The sequence below is a fragment of the Pieris rapae genome, chromosome 9, assembly GCF_905147795.1.
Source record: "Pieris rapae chromosome 9, ilPieRapa1.1, whole genome shotgun sequence".
NCBI lineage: Eukaryota > Metazoa > Arthropoda > Insecta > Lepidoptera > Pieridae > Pieris > Pieris rapae.
In genome coordinates this window covers 10,073,598-10,096,827 of record NC_059517.1, presented here as the reverse complement: position 1 = coordinate 10,096,827, position 23,230 = coordinate 10,073,598, and the positions used below count along the sequence as shown (strand labels likewise).

General features: G+C 33.7%; 1 protein-coding gene and 1 non-coding gene across 8 annotated transcripts in view; one reads left to right on the top strand and one right to left on the bottom strand.

Moving 5' to 3' along the window:
* LOC110999376 overlaps positions 1 to 20,072 on the top strand; it is a 40,871-nt gene extending 20,799 nt beyond the window's left edge. For 2 of the 7 annotated variants that reach the window (XM_022268392.2, XM_022268393.2), the window contains exons 3-20: positions 5,893 to 5,985; positions 8,060 to 8,163; positions 8,646 to 8,795; positions 8,882 to 9,011; positions 9,673 to 9,787; positions 10,095 to 10,212; positions 10,708 to 10,797; positions 11,337 to 11,460; positions 11,599 to 11,728; positions 12,465 to 12,565; positions 12,772 to 12,792; positions 13,118 to 13,345; positions 13,818 to 13,912; positions 14,782 to 14,882; positions 15,489 to 15,573; positions 16,168 to 16,380; positions 16,750 to 16,902; positions 19,341 to 20,072. In XM_022268392.2, coding sequence (XP_022124084.2) covers positions 5,893 to 5,985; positions 8,060 to 8,163; positions 8,646 to 8,795; positions 8,882 to 9,011; positions 9,673 to 9,787; positions 10,095 to 10,212; positions 10,708 to 10,797; positions 11,337 to 11,460; positions 11,599 to 11,728; positions 12,465 to 12,565; positions 12,772 to 12,792; positions 13,118 to 13,345; positions 13,818 to 13,912; positions 14,782 to 14,882; positions 15,489 to 15,573; positions 16,168 to 16,380; positions 16,750 to 16,902; positions 19,341 to 19,389 — 2,100 coding nt within the window. In that variant the 3' untranslated portion in view covers positions 19,390 to 20,072. Of the gene's footprint in view, positions 1 to 5,892; positions 5,986 to 8,059; positions 8,164 to 8,645; positions 8,796 to 8,881; positions 9,012 to 9,672; positions 9,788 to 10,094; positions 10,213 to 10,707; positions 10,798 to 11,336; positions 11,461 to 11,598; positions 11,729 to 12,464; positions 12,566 to 12,771; positions 12,793 to 13,117; positions 13,346 to 13,817; positions 13,913 to 14,781; positions 14,883 to 15,488; positions 15,574 to 16,167; positions 16,381 to 16,749; positions 16,903 to 18,543; positions 18,624 to 19,340 lie in introns of all 7 variants that reach the window. The other 5 variants (XR_006750404.1, XM_022268394.2, XM_022268396.2 and 2 more) reach the window with 5 other exon arrangements.
* On the bottom strand, positions 7,409 to 7,480 carry Trnac-gca. Its single transcript has one exon. It is a non-coding gene; the product is annotated as a tRNA-Cys (tRNA).
* Positions 20,073 to 23,230: the final 3,158 nt, after the last annotated feature.

Genomic DNA, 23,230 nt, shown 5'->3' with positions numbered 1-23,230 from the left:
GTTTCAAATTCCTAAGACAATATTTAATGTAGATTGAGAATGCAATGATGCTGCGGCGTTTGTTGTCATAGTTACAGTGTGCATAGCATAAAATGGTAACCATAATGACAACTATATTAGTCCAAGTTACAATACGGAGAGCGATTTTTGGCCTGACTGAATCAAAGTCAAACACATTTTTGACATACGTATTTAGTTATACATTGCGCTAATATTCCGGTCAATTTAGACATAAAAATAGTGGTCAAAAACAAACTAACCATTTGCGAGAGAAATCCAAAAAACCTAAAGTTTTGAACTTTAATAGCACAAATAGGATCGATGGAGATTTTTAAAACTTTATTAAATGTAATACCCAACTCTCCACCAGAATTCGGCCCTCCGGAAAGTTTTGTTATTTCAAATCTCTATATTGACCGAAATGTAAGTCTCGACTGTGATCCGTAGAGCCCCGTATATTTTTTAAATAAATAATTTTAAAAATCCTAGTCATTTTCATAATAAGAATCTGAATACAGGTCTTATAAAACCTAACATTATAATATAAAGTAAACCTAATGTAAGCAATTATCGCACACTTGAAGCCAAAATAAGCCCTTTAGTTTTAACCACATTGTTATTTGACATTCTCGTTTCCAATAACATAAGTGTCATCTAAATTTGTAAACCCGTAGATAGCCAAGTTTTTGTTAGCGACGCAACCCCACTACCCGTATTTTAATTAAAAGCTCATATTTTAAACCATTAAACTCACTTCAAATTTAGTGGAACATATCCATACATTTTCATCATATTTTATTCTATGCTATCTGTGTCTCGAAAATACGTGATGTATGACGCGAATAATACTGCGAGTAGTAATAATACAGTGTAAAAAAACATGGCATTAATAGTTTTTATTCGCTAAACCTGTGCTGCTGCCAATAACCCCTGACTGGCGATGTGCCACATGACAGCGATTGACTTCTATCAGATCAAAACAGATAATAATACTGTTGCTTTACATCTGTGTTCACTGTAGAGTTGCCAGTTGCGAAATAACCACTCACGTCCAGCAGTTTAAGATTATTTCACTGACATAATGATGACGAAGTAAATTTTATCAGCATCACGTTAATAGCTGGAATTCTTCACGTTCTGCTTTACAAGACGCGTATCAGGCGGTCGTCCCTGGGAGATACGACCCTAATTGTTTAAAGAAAGAGGATACTTCTTCCTCAAAGGCCGGAAACGCACCCCCTAAAAAATTCTTGTAAAAGGAATTTACGTTAAAACTGGAAGTGCTAGGTTAGAATCCGGAGTATTTGTTTAACTTTTTCATGAAACATATTATGTATAAGATTTCTTTTCACGCTTGATTTTATCAAACAGATCATTATAACCTTGAAGAGTTACGTCCGTTTCTATAAGTCCATATAAAAATCAAATTCAATAGATAATGTACCTATAGCTTAAAAGTTTTTCTGATTTAATACGGTCTGTTAGACGTAATAAATGGTTGGACATTTTTCTTTATCGCTTCACTCACGAATTGTGACATCATCCTTTGATAAATCAACGTCTTAATAATCAGTATTTGTGTGCGATATACTGTGTCAAATGCTTGAGTTAAAAGCATATTTTTACACCTTGCAGTCCTCCAGGCCCATTAAAAAAGGATAAATAAAATCAAACACACACACAAAACAACATTCTGCTCAACTAAGTGGGAATTTTTGTAATCTCACTACCTATAAGTATAGAATCAATTACTGCGGTAGAAGCACTCCACCTGACTCCCACAATATATAAAAAAGTGCAGACAATCTAGCAATATTTAAATTAAGATTTTAATACCATCCCTTGAGTGACTCCAGTTGTCTACGGAAATGAAAGTCCACCAAAGTTCTACTTCGCTAATTCACTCTAGAAACTCTTCATGACCCACGACGTGATAAATTGTATCTTTAGCTTATAAGTCCTCTATTATGTCAATAAATGTCTTTAAACCTAAATATTTTTGAATTAGTCCTGAAGTGTTTAAGGTTCCTTATGAAAAGACCACATTTTGTGTTGTACATACATAACTACATCAGTCTTATCTAAAGTTTTTCGCGACGTTCTCTCAAATTGTATTTATGCTTTGTTAGAAAGAGATAGATAGATTTGATTTCATACAAAATATTCGTTGTACCAAACGAAGTTGCGCATATGTAAATTATTCCGTATGATTAAGCGCGCTTGTCAACAGCCACAGATGTGTGGCAATATTTAATGAGAAACGAGAGTCGAATCGTGCTAATCGTGTTCAGTTACCATTAGGAGGTTGTGTTGCGTATCACATGACCGCAGGAAATGTTGCACTCGGCTTATGTAATTCTTGCGTGTGCTGCCTATATACAGTTATATTATTTATATACATCCATTTCATACATATACCAGGTTTTTTAATTAAAACTGAAGTTTTGAAATGATCGAATAATTTTCATAAAAACTAAGAAAGTATTGATACATAATGTATCCTTTAAAATATTTAAAATATTCGTGCAACACCATACTACGTTCGAGAATTAGCGTGCCCTCAAAAAGAGGCAAAAACGGCTAGTTTAAACTATTCAATTTTACTAATTAGTTAACAAATTTTGAGGCATGGTTAGGTTAGGTTAGAGCCGAGAAGTAGGCTTGAATATTACCAAAATTTATCCATATTTTTAGTGATAACGCCTATCATCCATTTATAACTATGGTACTATTTGGGGAAGAAATTCGAATTTACACGTATTTTGAGACGTTTTAGTATCAATAGATAATTGGACATTGGACAGTCGATGCGTAGCAAAATCTTTCTATTTCTCTTCCTTTTTCATGTTGTCTTCTTTATCCTAAGGTTTCCTTTAATTTATGTGGTGGAATTTGCGTGTAGCAGTAAAAAGAACCAATATTTAATAATGTGTTAGTACATAGTCCGCAAACACGATAAAATATACAGCTTTAGAGTAGTCCGTGAAATAACAACATTGGAATATCCTAGGCCTTTTATGTAATTTATCAATTAATGTATAAAATCTGAAGATAATAAATTAAAAAAATGTTTTATCATTATAAGTCAGGATTCCTTTAATAAAATTAATAAATGTATATTTTTAAGTTATACTTATTTTGGCGCGTTACGAAAAAATATGTGAGTAAATTTTAACGATGATAGCGCGCACAAAAACCCATACCCTGAAGTAAGCTATAGTTAACATTTTAGTATTTTACAATTGTACAAAGACAAAGTAGTTACTTTACTATCTACGTTGGTTTGCGAGAAAACTGACGACTGTATTCACGATATTGATTTATTTCAACAAACGTAGAATATGGGAAAATATAACATCATTGAAAAGATTTTTATCTTGTTACAGAAGAAGTACTTCTAACGGAAAAAATTAAAGAAGTTTAAAAAGTTTGGTCCCTGTGACAGAGTAAGTTTGACAGCATTTCCTCTCTGTATTGAGATAGGTATTTGTTTAGCGACGAAAGCACTCTGTGGTCACCAGTGCTATCTACCAGGCGCCCAAGAGTCTACTCCAAACGAAACTATATCAAACTCGATATGAAGTCTTTTATATGAGTCGTTTAGTTTCAACCAAAATATCTAAAAAGTAATTAACAAAAGCTTAAAATCCAAAAGTCAGTTACAACGCCATTGTATGTTATTCCAATTTCCGAGTGTATGAATTGTGTCGTAAAATAAAATTACGTATCTCCCAAACGTTTAGCTAAAACATTGTAGCTTATCGCTCGGCATTGTGTGCTATTTTCGTTGTTGCGATGTGTCTCACCACAGAAAACGTTAAAGATTGCACAGAGATTGATTTGTCATGTTAAATCATTAACTATATCTTTATTGAGAGTTGGCCTTGGTTTATTCGTGATGTTATGTTTGCAACTTTTTGTCACATTAAATCTTGTATTTTATTTTACTTGAAGCAATATATCAGTTGGAAAGCTTTAAAAAATGCTTAATCATCCAGTAGTTTAAAAGTAAAGTAGTCAGTGTCTCGGGGTAGTCTGCGCAATAACAATTATTATTAGTGTTAAAAAACATAAAATTTATGTAATTTTGTTATTTTTGTATTACCTTACCTGGCTTGCGATAAAATATATGGTGTAAATTTCAAAATCATGTTCTATTTAAATTTTCGTCATAAAATGATTTTAAAGTATCAAAAATTGGCTACGTTTAGATTTTTTTTCTATCGAGTGAAGTTATTTAAATCGTGTATCGATCTATCAAAATGGATATACATATAAACTATTCAACTCAACCATATATTATCATGCTAAAGTAGGGTACTTTAAGAAGCGATTATAAAAAGGGAAAAGAACTAACTTATTTAGAGATTGGCAATAGGCTACGTCCTTAAGGCCCTGTATCCTCTGTTATGTATAAAATCTTTATATGCGCTTATCAATGAATCCATTCATAAACAATAACAAAATGTATCTGCCATCGACTTATTAATTTCTCACATCTGGCTTCGCGCCAGACTATCACTTAAACCTCTTGATGCAGTATCCACTAGACTTCAGCTGTTTTAGCCATTTTAAAAAGGCCTTCATATTCTATCGTATCGCTTTTGTTATTAATGGTTCAGGTTGATATAGGATCCCTGAATTTCCAGTACGCCTGGTTCCCCGTACTTTGCATCCAATGCCTTCCATCCCTCATCTGTCAAGTTACTTGGGCCAATCGTTATCGAGAGGGGTAGCTGTTTCTCTAACCGCTAGACAAGTTGAACAAGGTTGACTAGGGGTTCTCGTCTTGTTGGTAAATTGCCAATTCTCATGGATGGGTCAGGTACGGAATGGAAAATAAAAATACTAGTTAAGTGGTAAAGTCTGTCGGTAAAACAATCTAATCCTAAGCAGATAAAACAATATTTTACCTTGTGTGGTTTTCAGTTTAACATTATCCTCTTATTAATTAAAAATAACATGCTCCCATATTTCAAAACTATTATTATTTTTAATAGTGCTATGACATACTAAAACTATAGCCCATGGGATTTGTCTAGACGTTTAGACAGAATTACATTATCAATATCTTTAGAAGCTACCGAAGACAATTGATTTCACCTTAACCTTCAAGGTCAAATCGGGTCAAGTGGAGTAAGTAACGAATGTGTCACTAATTTAATTGGTTTTTGTGTGTCACGTGTCTATACTTCATCTAGATAAAGTTACACTTATGAACGTCAATAAAGAAATATATACGAAATGCTTCTACATTAACATTTATTGCCAGTTCTCAAATCAAGGGCGTAGGAGATGAGAAGAACTGAATATAAACTCTCCGCCACTCTTTTAATCGCCAAGCTTTTTTTAAAAAAATGTTTTTTTTTATTCGCAAGATTGTGGTACAAAAATAATTTGGTGGTTACAATCTTCTCATATTCTGCCACAAATAATGGCGTATATATTTGTCTTACACTATTAAAAGGTAGAATTTTACATAGTAGTTCTACATTACATTATAAAGCGTATAATAATTTGACAAGGTATTGTTTTATCACATTATTGAAATATATGTATGTAGTATTTCAATAATAATTAATATGTAGGCAACATTATTAGGTGCACTTTATGACAATGTAATAAATAATCAATAAAATAATAATATATTTTTCTAAAAGTATATTAAGATGATTTTTAACGTAATAGGAAAATGTTTATTAAAGGACTTGGGTTGAACAGGTTTTCGTTTCTTTTTTACTTAAGTCGAAACAATAACAGTGCTCGTCACTCTAAACTCTTAAAAAACGCTTTTTAAGTATTTTTTTTTACTTTTTTACTTTTTACTTTACCGTTATATATAATATTTAATTTATAAAAATAAGTAAATAATTGATAATATGATTGTTTCAGCAAGGTATCGGGGTGGAATTGGTTCGTGCTTTGGATAGTCATCCCCCATCCATCTCCAATGTATTTTGCGAGTGTGACTCCAAAGATGACGTTGTAAGTATCTTTCATTTCTCTAATATAAGTTTGACATAAAGAGGTGGAAAATTTTCGTATAGCTGACAAAAATTATATACAAAAAAAACAATTATCCTAAGCATACGGCCAAATACGAAATACATAATATATACAAGAAGATTCAAATATTTACGAAAGGAGAAAGCAATCCAAAATAATAAATACATTTAAACATTAATATTTATTTCGGCTCCGTTCTGTGTATCCTACACTTAAAGAAAAAAGCATACCGATTTTTAAAAGGCCTGCAGCGCGCTTGCGAGCCTTCTGGCAGTGTCCATGCGTGGCGGTATCACTTATCATCAAATGCTTCTTCTGCCCGTTTGCCCCCTGTAACATAAAAAAATAGATAGGAATTAATTTATAGGATGTTGTCTTTGAGTCACTTGTCATATGTCATATGTACATATGTCTTCACTGACACATCATGCAACATTACGATCCAGCCAAACTCAAGACTATTAAGCAACCTAATCAATCACTGAAAACATAAGAACATACATACATAGGAACGTGTCCATTATGAGGACTTACAATCTCTATTAAGGGGACACACTGTTCTTGTGTTGTATATACCCATCATATAAGCAACATTCTTAATCAAATTGAGTGCAACAAAACAAATCGCTTACGTCCGGCAATCTATTTAAATTGAATTGAATACATTGGATAGCCTTTGGAGCGTCTATTGGATTAAATTCCACGATAACAGCTGTACTCAGAGACCTAAATTAAGAGTTAAAGATCATCTTACTACTTAAGTAACTTAGTAACATACTGAATGTATTGAATGCTATGTTTTTTTTATTTTGTCACTATTTGCCTTTAATTTCATAAAAATTCGTGCATTTTCTTTGCATATAGGAATTTGATTTATCTTATTCCATTTCATAAATTTGGAGCAATGTCGGCCTAATGGCCTCAGTGCTGAGGTCGTAGGTTCGATGCCTGGCTTTGTATCAATATGTGCGCATTTATCATTCGCTCGAACGTTAATAGACACATCGTGAGGAAACTGTCTTGTCTTAAATTCAAACAGTCGATGGCCTGTTAGGCACAGGATCACCTACTTGCCTATAAAATTGAAAAATGATCATGGAACGGATACAGAAAACTAGGGACCATACCTTAAAGGTTGTATGACTGTATACTGATTACTTTTTTAAGGCTCATAAAATTGTGTAATTTTGAAAAAGAAAAGATCGCGATACTAATAAAGAGAGCTCTTCAGAGGAAAACAGTCTTTACGAGGTATCGTTAGTAGTACGGTGATCGATTCAATCATATGAATAATAATTAAAATTAGTGAGGCAATTCAAGAGCGAATACAAAAAAAACATGTTTTCGTATTGTAAACTTGAATATCAGAAAGAGAAAGAAAATAAAAATATGATTTCATCCAAGGGGACACCCGGGTTTGAACCGGGGGCCTATCGATCTGCAGTCGATTGCTCTACCACTGAGCTATATCCCCGTTGTGATATCCTTTGAAATAACTAATCATATATCATAATATTATTGCGTGGGTAGTATATACTAATTTTAATCTTATCCGATTGGGTTTTGGGTTCAAAATTAAATTCAGATATTGCAATGACTCAGATGTGCATTCCAAACTAAAATCTTACGTTTTTATCTGCTTCCTTTGTATAATTTACTGACTGGTTATGTAAGTAGTGCGACTCTCATTTCTGAAGTCAGGTTCGATGCTTGTCTGAAAACACTTTATTTCTATGTGCGCATTAGACGAGAGATTATCACTTACTTGCCTGTGATCATGAAACAGATTTGGAAATCTGAGACCTAGACCAATGCTTTCGTGGATTATTAGGTACAATATACATGTCGTTCGATCGTTATGACCCTTATATATATATATATGTAAATAAATTATTATAATTGGTTAAATTTGGTGGTTTCCCTTTTCCCGAATGAAGAAAAATGACCGGTCCTTGGAAATTCGTTATAATGATTTTACACTGTATTTATTATAGCAATTTACATATATTTTCATATGTCCCTCAAGGACTGATATGTATATATTCATTTTCAGACGATCACCTGTGACTGCGAAGCCACACCAGCCTTCCAGCTTAAAGCTTTCAGCCAGAAAGGGGAGAAAGTGGAAGTCTCCCACTATCGTGTCAATGTTAACAGGTAACTTCTAAATAATTTTGCTCCCTTTGAAGATGAGACTCTTGGGCCTTGGGGTTAAAGTGCACAGGCGGTCATTAGATTTGAGTTGGTGCCTGATACTGGTGACCCTAGAGGTGGTGACCCTAGAACTGGTGCTTTCAAAGCGAAGAAATGAAAAAATTCAAGCTGCTCTACACCATTATTTTTTGAAAAAACCAACGAATCACACTTTTAACCAAAACTTCTATTATATTGTTTTATATAATCGTGATTCTAATATGTACTTATTTGCGTGCTCCTATGTCACCGTGCCTCCTGCTGAAAGTGGACAAATCTTTGTTTTTAATTTGAACTTGGTGATTAAAAAGTTCTTCTCTTCCGTTCTACGCCCTTGATTTGAGATCTGGCAGTAAATGTAAAATTAGAAGCATTAAATGTATATTTCTTTTTTGACGTTCATGTTCCTACATGAATAAAAGATTTTTGAATTTGAATAATTTCAGATTTCGTGCCCGATTACATATTACTTGTATTACGGAGAAGCTGATTGGTGAATTGAAGTGTGACGGATGGCCAGAAGTCAAAATCGCGCTTGCGCCGGTTGGACCTCTGAAACCAAATGCAGCTGAATCTGACCTGCAACAACTAGTCAGGTATTATCAGTTCAAAATGTGATTTTTACACCCAGATAATTTAAGCTTCAAAATAATTAAAATTTATTTATATTTTACGTTTTCAGCGATATAATAGTGACGGCACTCCGGAGCACGAATCTCAAGTTCAACTTGTCCCCATACCCCACGTGCCCCAGACTGAGGCGGTACATCCCCGAGTCCACCACAAGACTGCCGGTACATTATGACTCCATGGTATGTCACATTTAATTATTGAGAGGATATGTAATAGATTTAATAGTTAAATGTTTTTTTATAGTTTAACAATATGGCGATGTGATGCTGAGGGCGTGTTATAATATATATGTCGATTGCCGATCTTTATCTATATACTGATATCAATAGATTATAGACTAGGTATGTGGAACCACTGGAGTATTTCCGAACCAATTTGACTTTGGGTTCTTCAAGAAAAGAGCGTACTAATTATTAAAAGGCGGCCAACTTGCGACCCTTCTAGCATTGAGTATCTATGGACAGCGGTATCACTTAACGTCAGATGAGCTCCTGTCAGTTTGCGCTCGGTTATTTAAAAAAAACTAGTCTGTGGTTATCTTTAACAACAGTACATTGTCAAACATGTAAGACTTAATACAGATAATCGTTTGATATATAGTAGATTAAAAAGTTACGGTTATTTTTGTTAAAAAATATTATTAAGTAAAATTTAAATCGGTTTATATTATTTGTCCCTTTCTGATAAACTATGTTTACGCTGTTAGGAAAAGAGACAGTATTGTATTATCACTGTTTATTCGTGCCAACTTGATTTCGCTGGTTCGTATCCGCATGTTGTAGGGATGGCACCGCTTTTCGTGCAATTAGACTTTATTTTTTATAATTATGAATTTTACAGCTCCAACAAGACAGACATATGTACACATCAACGCCCAATTCAACTGCGGGCTGTATACAACTGCTGGGTGATAAACGGTTGTTGGTGAAAGTTGTCAGCGCGAAAGATTTGGGAGGTAAAGAAATGTTTTATTTTTGTCATTGAAAATAAAATAGAGGGCACGGCCCTGTACCATCCTTTTCTCGAAGCATTTCAAGCCATTTAGGACCCCCTATTACTTTGTTGTGGATAAAACTAGAAGCCTGAAGTTTCAGTTACTAAGTACACGACGTGTTTAACAGGGAAACACGGTATATTTGAACTAGTAGCTTAAACGTTAAAATTTTAATTAAAACCATTGATTTCATTTGATTAATTATTTGGTTTTTAAGACGACTATTATTGGTAAAAGTCTAATTACTTATAAGATATTAAAATTCTAGGTAAAACCGGGTGCATAGCGCCATACTGCGTGGTGGAGATGGACGAGCCTCCTCAGAGGAACCAGACTGCTTTCAAGAAGGACACCACCAGCCCCCAGTGGGAGGAACATTTCCTATTGTAAGTCCACATATAGATATACAAAATTAAGCAATGCCTGTAATCTTTCTTTGGTCTTTATACGTTGCCGGTTATTTTTAATACATAGTCTTTTCACTAAGACATAATGGAACATTAACTGGCCTAACTTAAGACTAATAAGTATATGATTTATTGATAATTAACTGTAAGACTTAATAATTAATTTTCACCCGTATCACCGACGTCCATCGTTCCATAACTGGGCCTTACCTAGGGTAGATTTCTAGCATCTGTCGATGCGCGGCTAAATCTGCCCTGCCCCCAATGCAAAAACAAACTAAATACTATTGTATGTGGAACCTACCTACTGAAGTAATTTAAAACCAATTCGACTTGGGGTCCTTCAAGAAAAGAGCTTATTAATTATATGATGATACCATGAGCGTCCAAGTATGATAAGTATTCTTAATCTTAGAAAATGTATTAAAATTACGTTATCATTATTTACATTAAAATGTAATCGTTGGTTTTCAGCGATCTATCTGCGCAGACGGCGGAACTGCTATTCGAAGTCTACGACAGGAGTGGACTGCCTTCACCCGGCGGAGGGGCTTCGCAAAATCGGTTAGTGATCTGTGCTTTATAATGGTCAATTGTCAAGTATTGCATAGGAAATATACAAACACATTTATTACAAACGAAACACACATAATAATAATAAAAAAAGATAGATAGATAGAAAGAATAAGATACATTTTAAGTGTGTGATGTGTGTGTGTCGTGATTGTAACTGGCTCAGTATTATTCTGTGGGGCTGACGTGTTCCACAGCGCTGTTCATTCTGCCAGAGACTACAACATTTCGTTTGTCCCATAGACGCAAAATAAATAATGTTATAATAATATTTGTAAGTTTATAATGTTAGTAGAAGTCTTATAAAGGTGTTCAAAAAGTTTTAGTAATAAAAAAAAAATTTAAAATTTGTTACTTAAAGTACTATAAGAAATAAATATTTTTGTGCGCTTTTAAATCATTTCGTGGGCTTAACGCGTCTGAAATATAAAACTATTTATTAATTCTGAACTTTCATTTTGCACATAAATGTTTCTAGATTACTTATAATAATGTTGAATAGAATTTATATAAATAGATTATGTTTTTAGGTTTCTAGGTCTGGGTCTTGTAGGCATAGACGAACTGTTGGCGGCGCCTTCCCAAAGACAACAGATAGCTCTACAGACCAGGCCTATGGAGGAACATGACGTCAGCGGCAGCCTTACTGTTGAGGTGACAGAACCGAAATATTTATCTAAAAAAAAATTAATCCATAATTCACGTAATGTTATATAGTTAAAGTGTAATTTAAATTTTTCACTTGTAGATTGTTAAGATTAGATTATGTCAAAAGTCTAATTGTATTTCCAGTTCCTATTCATAGAGGGCGCTGACATCCCTGATCTGGGTTCGAAGCCTTTGAAAATCAAGGAAAGCCTTCGCACCGTTTCACCACACGGCCTGATGACCACCACCACCAAAACCACATTCAAACAAAATGGTATACTTGGATATCCAAATTAAAATCTCAAAATAAACAACCCGCGAAAATGGAGGACACCGTGAGCAATTTCTGCAAAAACCCTACATCTTTTAGTCGATACCAACTCCGGGGAAATAAATACAGATAACACAACATTTTCTGCAGCTGTAATACTTTTTGACATTTAACACCTTTGTCTTCAGTCACCGTGACCACGCACGCTGTAAAGCACGCGAAACGTCGGTTTAAATTTAAAATTATGTACAAATAATTATAAGTTTAAATATAATAATACATATCTATAATCCGTTAAAAAAGTGTTTTTCTTTAAATACTTGGATTTCTTTAATTTTGTGTCTCTGTCTTTCAATTGCAAATCTCATTTCTGAGCGCCGTGGTAGGCAAGGAAGCACCTGAAGTGGACAATCTGTTTCCACCGGTTTTTTTTTATAGAACAGGGGCAAAACGGGCAGGAGGCTCACCTGATGTTAAGTGACACCGCCGCCCATGGACACTCTCAATGCCAGAGGGCTCGTGAGTGCGTTGCCGGTTTCTGTCTCTCTTATGACAGTGTTTTGACGACGATGAGTCGAATTTTTTCATCTGTCCATCTGATTCGTGAACGACCACGTGATCTGCCTTTTGTATTACCAATCACGCTCAGTTCCTCATTAATAATATAATAAAATACAATTGGCTGTCGGCAAATGGGTTCCAAAAAATATCTGTTAATTCTTGTTGTATTTTCCATCAGGCCATGAGAACTCCGCTTTGACGGAGACAGCTCTTCGTGAGCTCGAGCTGAGTCCATCAAACGCAAACAAATCAACTTTAATAATACATTCTGTGCAACGGGTATGTAACATTAACATTTTGTGATTCCCATTTTTTAGTGTGTCATGTTTTGTCTCTTAATTTTACGTACGCATACGCACGTATACGTTTGGTGACGTATACGCGTACGTGTTTCTTTGGGTTAGGTAAAGGTGTAAATTACGTTTACTTGCTAAATATGTTTTTCTTTTGTGTGATTTGTAATTTTTTTGCATGTCTTTGATCAGGAGCCGACGAAATCTATAAAGGTCAGTAATTTTATTTTCTTGCTTGCATTTTGATTTTTGCATCAATTATGTCTATGTCGAAAAGTCAATCTGTCTGTCAATATTTTTTAATGTTTCTCGTTAATTTGCACGACAACTATCTGAAAAAAACTTAACTGCATTTAAATGTAAATATTGTGGACTTAAAGCATGTTAGATGCCCTGTTTTCTTTTGGAAATTCTGTGATTTTAAACGCATCGATTAACGTTCTTGTCACAGATCAAAAATCACTTCTCAATATACATACCAAAACTTAAATCACAGACTATTCCAATGTGTGTTGCACTAACAATTCCTTGTACAAAGGTGGAACTAACCGATTCCGGGAAATTCATCGAAGTAGAACGCGAAGCGAGCCTCAAAGAGAGTCCAGAAACGCAACTGACTCTAGAAAATACCCAAAAAAATATTGATATACCGGAGAAGGTGGATGACAAAAACGGAAGCACCTCTGTGACGTCAAGCCCGAGTCAGTCTCCCGCCAAAAGCGTGAGGATCAAGGAAAATGGCACCAAACCTAATGGAAAGGATTTGGTAAATGGCAACACTAACTTGCATTTGAGAATGTTGTTTTGTCTTTGTTATCAGTATTTTAGAAGAGTCCGTGCGGAAAGAGAACTGTCATGGCGACTGTAATTCTTATTTGCTTATAATTCTTTTAAATTTTCCTACTATAATGACATAACTTGGCGATTAAAAAGAGTTGCGGAGAGTTCATTGCCAGTTCTTCTTTTCTGAGAGAGAACTGGCAGTAGATGTAAAATTAGGAGCATTTAATGTATATTTCTTTTTTGACCTACGTGAATAAATGATATTTGTATTTGAATAACAATGTTTTCAACATAACAGAAAATATAGCATTGCAGCTATCTCCTACACTGTTTTCTTTTCCCATAGACTTACATAACATAAAATGCCGCAACTTGATGTCTTTTAATCTGTGCATAATAAAGTAATTGACGCAGGATTACTAAGTCTTATTGAAATCGTTTAAAAATGATTCCAGCAAGGTGACTATGTGAACAACCAGGAACCTTCTCCTCCGGAGCCAACCCCTCGCCAGAAACGCAAACGAGACTTCTTTGGAACCATTAAGAGAAGGTAGGACTGTTTCATTCAATATTATTAGTACGTCCTTATTAACAATAAAAAAAAACATACAATATAAAGGTTTCGAAAACAATTGGTGACTTTCAGCAGTATAATACTCAAAACAGAAGCAGAACAACCAGGTTCCAGAAGATAAACCACTCCTTACTTAGATTGTTTTTTAGATTATGTGAGAATTTTATAAATTGTACCAATTTACAAACAATTTGTATGTATCAAAACTTGGCCATTATAAAGAATGGCACAAAAATAATAATTGAATTTAACTTCTTTTCTGACCTTCGTAAGTGTTAACTCAAACTTAAAAGTTAATTAACGTCTTGGCAGCAGCGTTAGATATCACTACATATTATAAAACAAAGTCGCTTTCTCTATCCCTACGTCCCTTTGTATGCTTAAATTTTTGAAACTACGCAACGGATTTTGAAGCGGTTTTTTTTAAATAGATAGAGTGATTCAAGAGGAAGGTTTATATGTATAATAACATCCATTAAATAGTGGAGAAGTACTGTTATTTTTAAGGTTTCTAATGTGATGTCGTAAATAATTAAATTTTTTCCGCTTACATTGAAAACGCAGGCTGAACCCTACGAGTTTTATCAAAATAATGCACTAAGTATTGTACATATTGAAAAGGTCTACAGAAAAGTCCATGATGGTATATGTCTATCTCTTATGGATAACCCACATTTTAAATACAACATTCACAGATTTTCTGTAGTGTATTTCGTATCAGCATTGCACCCGTGCGAAGCCGGGACGGGTCGTTAGTTTAATAATAATTATTTTACTTTTTTAAAACTGTCTTCTGACTTGTGTAAACGAACTTATCAATGAATGTTGAATGAAATATTTTCCAGACTGGGCAGATCCCGCACTCGCGGAGCTTCAGCAGGCCTTCCAGACTCGGAGGTAGAGAACCAGCATCTACGCAGCATCAGTGCTGAACGGAATAGTACTGGTGAGATCTATTTAATTGCCAATGTTTGATTTTTTTTGTATGGACTATATATACCAAAAACATACTTTGAAAAATGTCTTTCACCGCTTTTCAGTTTAAGATTTGGAGTTGGGGACTAAAAACTTTTGTTTTTGCAGAGATTTTATTTATTACATTAAAGTATTGATGTCCAAAAGCTTAAATTATATAATAATAACAGCCAGCAACGCACCAACTAAAATGGGTGCCCATCGGCTGCGATGGCTGCCTTTTTTGGGGCTTCCCGTAAGCCTTCCCACTATCCAAGCGACTTGCACACAAGTTGGAATTTGGAAGCGTGCAGGATTACCTTGTAAAATGAATGCTAAGAGGGAAACAAAGAAAACAATAATATTTTTATAATATTTCTTTTATTTTAATATTTACCACAGCACATCTCACTAGATGTACAGCACTCACGATAAACACTAGGGAATTAACTTGTTTGCAAGCTGCAAGTTGAACAAAGTCGTGTTTCCAATTCAAGTCACTTCAATTCAATTCACTTGTGTGACGTCATGCATGCAAATAGACCCGTGTGATAGGGTATCCTATTGAAAAAAAAATAACAAACCTTACAATTTTCAGATAAATCCCTCGTGCCTAGCAGAAACGTATACTCGGCGGGAGCGTCTCCCGCGCAGTCCGGCGACGAATCCAGGACATCACGAAGGTGAGACACCGACTATGCTTACCATCTATTTAAATATTTGATTCGATTATGTGTTTTAAAATAAATTTTAATTATAGTTAACATTTAAAATTTACGCATGGCAAGACTAAATAATATTACAGTATTTAAACTAAATGAAATAACGCCGTCTTGCCTTTGCCTAGCTAAAAAGTTGAGCCTTTGTATTTTATATATGGTAACACTAAATATGTATTTTCTCTCTTTCCATCTCGACATTCACGCTGGGGCCAATCGCACTTCGTAATGGTAACATTGGTATTTTCATACTAATTTCTTCCTGCATGCTTTTAATAAAACGCTTACATACTTCATTGGCTTTTAAATGAACTGTTTTTTTTTTAACATTGTCACTCACATGTGGATCTTGGATTCCATTCTCTACATTTTCCAAATTTTTGTTTGTATCTGTTTTATTTAAAACTGTTTAAATTGTCTCCTGTTATCATTATTTTATCACCCTAAATCTGAGGCAATTTTTTCTGTTCTTAAACTCTGACATATCCCTAAACATAAATTCCTATATCCTTCCAACCCTTTCCAAAAACCCCGAAAACTCAAAAATTCACGAACAAGGTCCTCTCTCAGCGAAGTCTCCGGATTTAGTACAGCATCGGCTCGTACCTTCATCCACGAAGCCTCAACCCTGGTCCTGGAGACCATCGAAGCCGGGATAAAGAAGCACTACCTGGTCCCGTTGACCGTCGCGCAGCGGTCCAGATGGCGGCGGAAAGGGGTCAAACTGCATATTTATAACGAGCACACGTTCATCGCTAAGCACATCAGTGGGTGAGTTCATCTTTTGAAACCTCTGCGACCCTGGTAGCGACGTCTCTAATCCCATTTTATATAGGCTGGCAACACATTTGCGACTAATCTATTATGTTATTTACTGTCTTATGAGTAGAACTAAGTATAAAAAATTATTTTAACCATAGATACATTCAGAGTACATACTCAAATATCCAAAATTATTGAATCGGCAAAAACGTATGAATATTCAATTAAAATAAAATTAAGAACGCATACTCCTCCCTCAAAGGCCAATAAAACCGGGTGTTTATGGGCTGACTGCCTTTTTTCGGCGTCCCGTAGACTTGTTTTTCCTCTTCTATCAGTTTAAGATATTATGATAATTTCCTAAATGTTTTGGTTCAGTGGAACAGTGTGCGAAGTGTGCAATAAGACGGTTGCGCGGAGACTCGGCAAACAGGGCTACGAGTGCCGAGACTGCTCTTTCAAATGCCACAAACACTGCCACGTCAAGGTCAACACCGCCTGCCCACACTCCACCGTTCCCAATATGGAGCTGTGAGTATATTCTTTCAATATATGTAATTATTTTCTTAATTATACGAGTATATTATAATATTGTTGGGCTAAAAAGCTCATAGGCTAACACAGAAAAATCTTTTTTTGTTAGAATTTTATTTTTCCTTCGAGAGTGATACAAAGCTCATAAAAATTTTGTACATAAAAAATTTAGTTAATTTAGCATTAAAATAGGTAAATAGGCGTGAGTTGTATCGGTAATATACATATAAAAGTTTGATTGGTATATATATATGTACAATGGACTCCAATATATTATTCATATATACTAATAAAAATTAACTGTTCTCGCCATCCGCTGACAGACAGCCTTCCCAAGACTGTCTTAACTGGTAACCAAGCTATTGTAGTTTTAGTCTCATACTCATACACGAACATACATACACTTACTTATAGGTAAGTCAAGAAATCATTTACAGACATTCAGACATAGTAGATAGGCTTTGTGATTATTGTTTTAATGAAATCTTTGATATAAAATGGAAGAATTGAACTTGCAGGTACAATCTGACTTCTTCAATATTTAGAAAAATAATGAACGTATTATAAAAACTTTGTTTAAAAAACTATTGTAATAGCTTTATTACAGATTAGCTTAAAAGGATATTTTAACATAATTTTTCAAAACAATGTTTTATTTTTTTTTCAGAATAACAAATATTTTGAACATCTTAATTATGTATTAACTCTTTTTTTTAATCCCTTAATCTGTATGACATAAAATTAGGATGTTGTCTGTTTCCAATTCATATAAAAACCAATTGGATTTTGCCTTATTAATTTCAATAGACTTATTGATTTCGGCATCGTAATAAATCCAAAAAACGACATTAAAGATTTCATTACGCTTTCAAGCCGCTATTACATAGGTGTATTTTCTAGGCTGGTATATTTTAAGCTATTTTATATAAATATGGTATTATATTTTATTAACTCATTGAGTTATAGTATCCTTCTTAATTTTGCATAATGCTTATATATTCTCTTTATTTCTACGCTGCAAAGGTCCCATTCATATAGTTTTGGAAATGGAAGGTATTATGTAAATCTTTGTAATACGCGTTTTTTAGTTGAGTCACGTGTTGTTTTGTTATTATTAACTAATGGTTGTAGAAATGCTTTTCAAATGTCGATCATTTTCAAAGCATTGCTATAAAAAAATAACGCCAAAACATGATGTATTTTGTTATCAAAAGTGCCCCGGACTGCTGATATATTTTGTCAAAATGACAAATCCAGAGACAAATTTCTTATCTGTAGTAAAATTCAGTAGTAAGTTTAAGCGTGAACGGACTGTCATCTGATAATCTGTGTTTATGGTAATTATTCAATGGAAAAAAAATAGGAAAAAGAAATGTTCGGTCTTAAATTTATCTATTGAATTAACGTCTTAATCTAACCTGTCACGAAAACTTCGGATCGTTGATTGAGTTTGCGTCATTTATTAAATATATTTTAAGCGAGAATATGATCTTTGTTTTCACCGAGCTAAAACTAACAAAATGCACTTCTTCAATATATTTTACTGATTGGCGTTATTTTTTTTTGATAAATTGTTTAAAACATCAACATATTGAAGACGTCTTTAACGCAAGGTTTATATACAAATATCTTTTTTAGATCCATGCTCCCAGTGCTAAATGAATAGTCAAGCTATAAGAAGACTGCAAGAAATTTATAAAAAAATACAAAAAAATCAGGTTAAAATAAATGTAGTGTTAGTTTGTCTGCTATTGTGTAATGAATGCAGCGTTTTTGGTTTAACACATACAATTTGCACACAATTATGCACGTTTATTATGGCATGGTTTTAATATTTTAAAATCAGTTTTTTTTCTAATCCGCTTAAGGAATCGTATTTTTAACTCAATTATTTTTTGTGCTTGTTTTTTGACATTGAAGACAATTTTATTGTAAAAGTTGTCTTTGGTCATAGCTTATTATATTTCACCACGAAGTTGTCCCTTTATAAAAAAGCCAAGTAATTATTTACGATAGTCGACGCATTTTAAACTGAGCCGCCGGTAAAAATGTCACTAACAATGTAGAAGCAATGCAACCCGTAATCTATACTTATCTATGGTATCTACGTGCGCACGCACTTTGTCTATGATTGGTCGTTGTGAGTAAGAGTTGTTGTTTTTCTATAAGTATAATTTTGTTATGACACACATTACATTACTCATACGACGTTGTGCAATAAACACAATATATATATATATATTTAAATAATTTAGTATATTGATCGTACCTATTTCCTTATTAATATGCACCTTTATAGATAATTCACTTCACCATAAGACCTGTACGTGCGAGCGAGACAGTCATATAAATATTAACCCAAAGCCTCAGTTCATAATGCATGACTAATTGTAAGAATATATAAAACATTTTTTAATTATTTTTTTCTCTTCCAGGGCTTATATCTCATCGCCATATGCGGATAAGAACATAAGGATGTTGTGATCTTTGTAATAAACGATAGCTTACGCACAATTGTTGTCCTGTTATACTAAATTATGTACTTACACAATTATAAGTACAATATGTAGGCTTTTTATACATATTTATCTATGAATTATAGCAACTCATAGAATAAGTTATAGATTAAGCTTAAAGGTAGTTTGAAATTTTAATTACCCAAACACAAGTGTATTGTGTATATTTCCTCTGCTTGCTAAAACTATATTGGCTATATAGAGTAGTTTAGCGTCGCTAGAGCCCACCTTAACCCACGTTACCACTGACAAAAATTTCAAAATGGCTACCTCATTCACCGGAGTTACCAGCTGAATTATTTCAAACATTTAAATTTTGTATTCGCACAAACTCTTTTATATTCTGTGCACAAAAAGTCTGATATGTGCAATAACTTATAGGATTATTTTGAATCGTAATTAATAAATTAAAATAGTTGGTGTTCAGATTTAACAAAAGAAATACTAAATGCTTCAAGATAATCCTGTATTTTCTAATTTTATTCCTCTCGAATATATATTTATTGATGTATGTGATTAATCACGCTATTGGCGAGAATATCTTTTTACTTTTAATCAAGCTAGACAATACATTTGAAATATTTTACACTGTTACCAGTCATTAATATTCATGACAATGTACTCTTATGAATTATAATAATAAAAATAATATACTTTATATTAAGATTGTTGCATATTTATTTATGGTTAAAAATAATATTGTTTATAAATGTTGGAATTGTGTTTCTGTAATTTTATTTCTTCTTTATTAAAAGAATGCCTTTTTAAACTTTTTTTTTCTTGTCCATCCTCTAAAACATAATATGGGCACACACGAATCCGGCCCGCTATAAGATATGATCCAGCCTGCGAGGTATTTCGAAAAATCTCAACCAAAAAATATTACATTAGATACTTATACTCATGACACGTCAAAAGATTTATTGCTTCTAAATTTTTTTCAAGTTTATTCGTAATTCCTTAATTTTGCCTATGTATGAGGCTGGCACGAACGCTAGTTCCGTTCTATTTGAGCTACCAATGATAACTTGGACAAGCGATATACTAGCGAATTGCCCGAGCCGTCATCTTGCTTTGTGACTTTGTCTGCATCTTGAGTGATTACTGTTATTAACATTATTGAACGAATATTAACAAAAATGTTGTCTGGTGGAAAAACATGGAAGACTGGTTCAAAAATATGGAAGACTGTTCAGTTAATTTGCTACTTCTTTAAAATGTTATGTACAAATGCTCCAATACACTTACAAATGGAATTGATCGAGATTCAAGAAAACTTACTTCTAAAATTTGAAACGTAGAGTTGTGCGATTTCTACAAAAAAAAATCCGCAGCTTAGAAAATTCGAAAGAAACTTGATTTGTGCGATTGTCAGTAGGTACTTATAAATGCGAACAGTTTTTTTCATTGATGAAAGTTTTAATTTTTTTTATTTTCGTTTAACATCGTTGCAGATATACCTACCATATTCTAGTATGCTGCAGTCTGCTGCATAAGGCATGAAAAGTAAATTACTAGAAATTGAGTTGTTTTTGAGCAGTGAAAATATTGACATATTGTGTATTACAGAACACCGGTTAAAGACATGTTAACTTATGTTCAATTTTTGTAATCATCAGATTGGTAGTTCGTTCTGCAGAGGAAATGCAATACTCAATGACTCATTAATATTGCTTCATAAAAAATTAAAATTTAAAGAAAGGAAGGACATAGTGAGCCTCTCTGGAACGCCTTATTGAAGTATCTTGTGTGGAGCTGGAGCAATTCATCATTGTTAGTTTGTATAGTCCTCTTCAGCTCAATAATAGCTTAGAAAAATATTAGAGCAGGTTCTGTACAAATTGCAAAAATCCAACAAAAAGTTGGCCGTTAGTAGATTAGACTTAGAGTAAATTTGCTTGACAACTGTAATTCAAGTACCTAAACGTATGCTTAATCTGTTTAAATAAATATATCTATAGTAATATAGTTCCTCTCAACGCCTGTATTATCTACAAACTTACATCTGACCACTCCGGTCAATATTTTGAATTTCAAAATATACTTAAGTGTAAAGATCCAAAAAAGACAATAAGTATGCACAATTTCTATAACATATGATCGGTTAGACAAAATTTGAAAAAAAAATGATATTTAATATGCCATTTTTTGCGTAGCAACCAATGCCCTAATAATTTATACAACACATTCTTTGAATCATTTATTGACGAATTCAAAAATGTGTTCACTCCAAAGACTAGAAGTAGCCTCTGCATTTGAAGAGTTTTCTACTAATATTCCACTAAATACAACCAGCGTTCTAAATTCTTCGCCATCAGCCGCCCTTTTATTATTGCAACAGAATGTTCCATCTGTTCAAAACTCACGATTGCATTCATCCAATAAATGCAATCGTGAGTTTTTAGCCGCATTAGCTGCAATGATATTATAAAAACATTTAAACAGCTAAAAATAAAAAAAACTAAAGATCTTTGGGGTGTATCTGTTTTCATTTTACAATCAGTAATCGATGCTATCAGCTCAGAGTTGGCTATAATATTTAATGAATGTATAGATTGTGGAGTCTTCCCAGACCAGATGAAGTTTAGTAAAATCACACCGTTATTCAAAACGGGCAGCACTTCTGACCCCACAAATTTTAGACCCATATCTGTGCTGCCTGCATTGAGTAAAATTTTTGGAAAAACATATTCTTGACCATACATTTTATTAATAATAAACTTGTGCATAGCCAACAGTATGGTTTTACAAACTACCACAGCCGATGCTGGCATTAAATTAATTTTCGAGATTTTAAATGCTTGGGAAAACTCTCATTGGCGTTTTTTGCGATTTATCATAGGCTTTTGATTGTGTCCATCACGAAATCCTTATCAAAAATCTTCAACCCTATGGCATTGGCGAAAAAGCGCTAAATGTTATGGAATCATACCTGAGCGATAGAATTCAAAAGGTAAATGTAAATATCACAGGGATCGCCTGTTACTATGGGCGTACGGCAAGGCTCCATCCTTGGTCCCTTCTTATTCCTCGTCTATATAAATGACCTACCATTTCTTGTAAAAGGAGCTTCACGAGATAGTACTGTTGGCTGATGACACTTCGCTTTTTCGCGGTTCACTGGTTTAGTATAAATAATCTTAAGTTAAACGAAAAGACAAAATGTATTAAATTTGAAACTACAAATGTAAAATTCTCAAATAATAATTAATGACGAGGAAATAGACTTTGTTGATAGTGCGGTGTTCTTGAATTTTTGCGGTGTTGTTGAATTACTTTAGATAGTAAACTCCAGTGGCCAGTGGGGCCAACACATAGAGGGTCTTTCAAATAGGCTAAGTTCTGCAGCGTTCGCAGTGAAAAAGGTACGCGATCTTACGGATGAGAATACAGCAAAGCTCGTTTATTTCAGCTATTTTTATAGTATCATGTCATATGGTGTTATTTTGTGGGGTAATTGCTGACATTAATTGGATATTTGTAGTGCAAAAACGGGCTATAAGAGCGATCTGTGGGTTGTCCCCACCGGAGTCAGTCCGAAGAAAGTTTAAAGAATTACATAATATTTTGACTTTGGCAAGTCAATACATTTATAAGAATATTTTGTATGTGCGGAAAAATATAGATATCTTTAAAAAGAATAGTACCTTCCATAATTATAGTACTCGTAATAAAGACATAATTAGCGCACCAACCATAAGGCTGCATAAAACGAGTAATTCTTTCCAAGGCCTACGTTTTTTCAACAAAATCCCTAGTGAGATAAAAATAATGTCAATAAATAAATTTAAATCGTACATTAAAGTAAA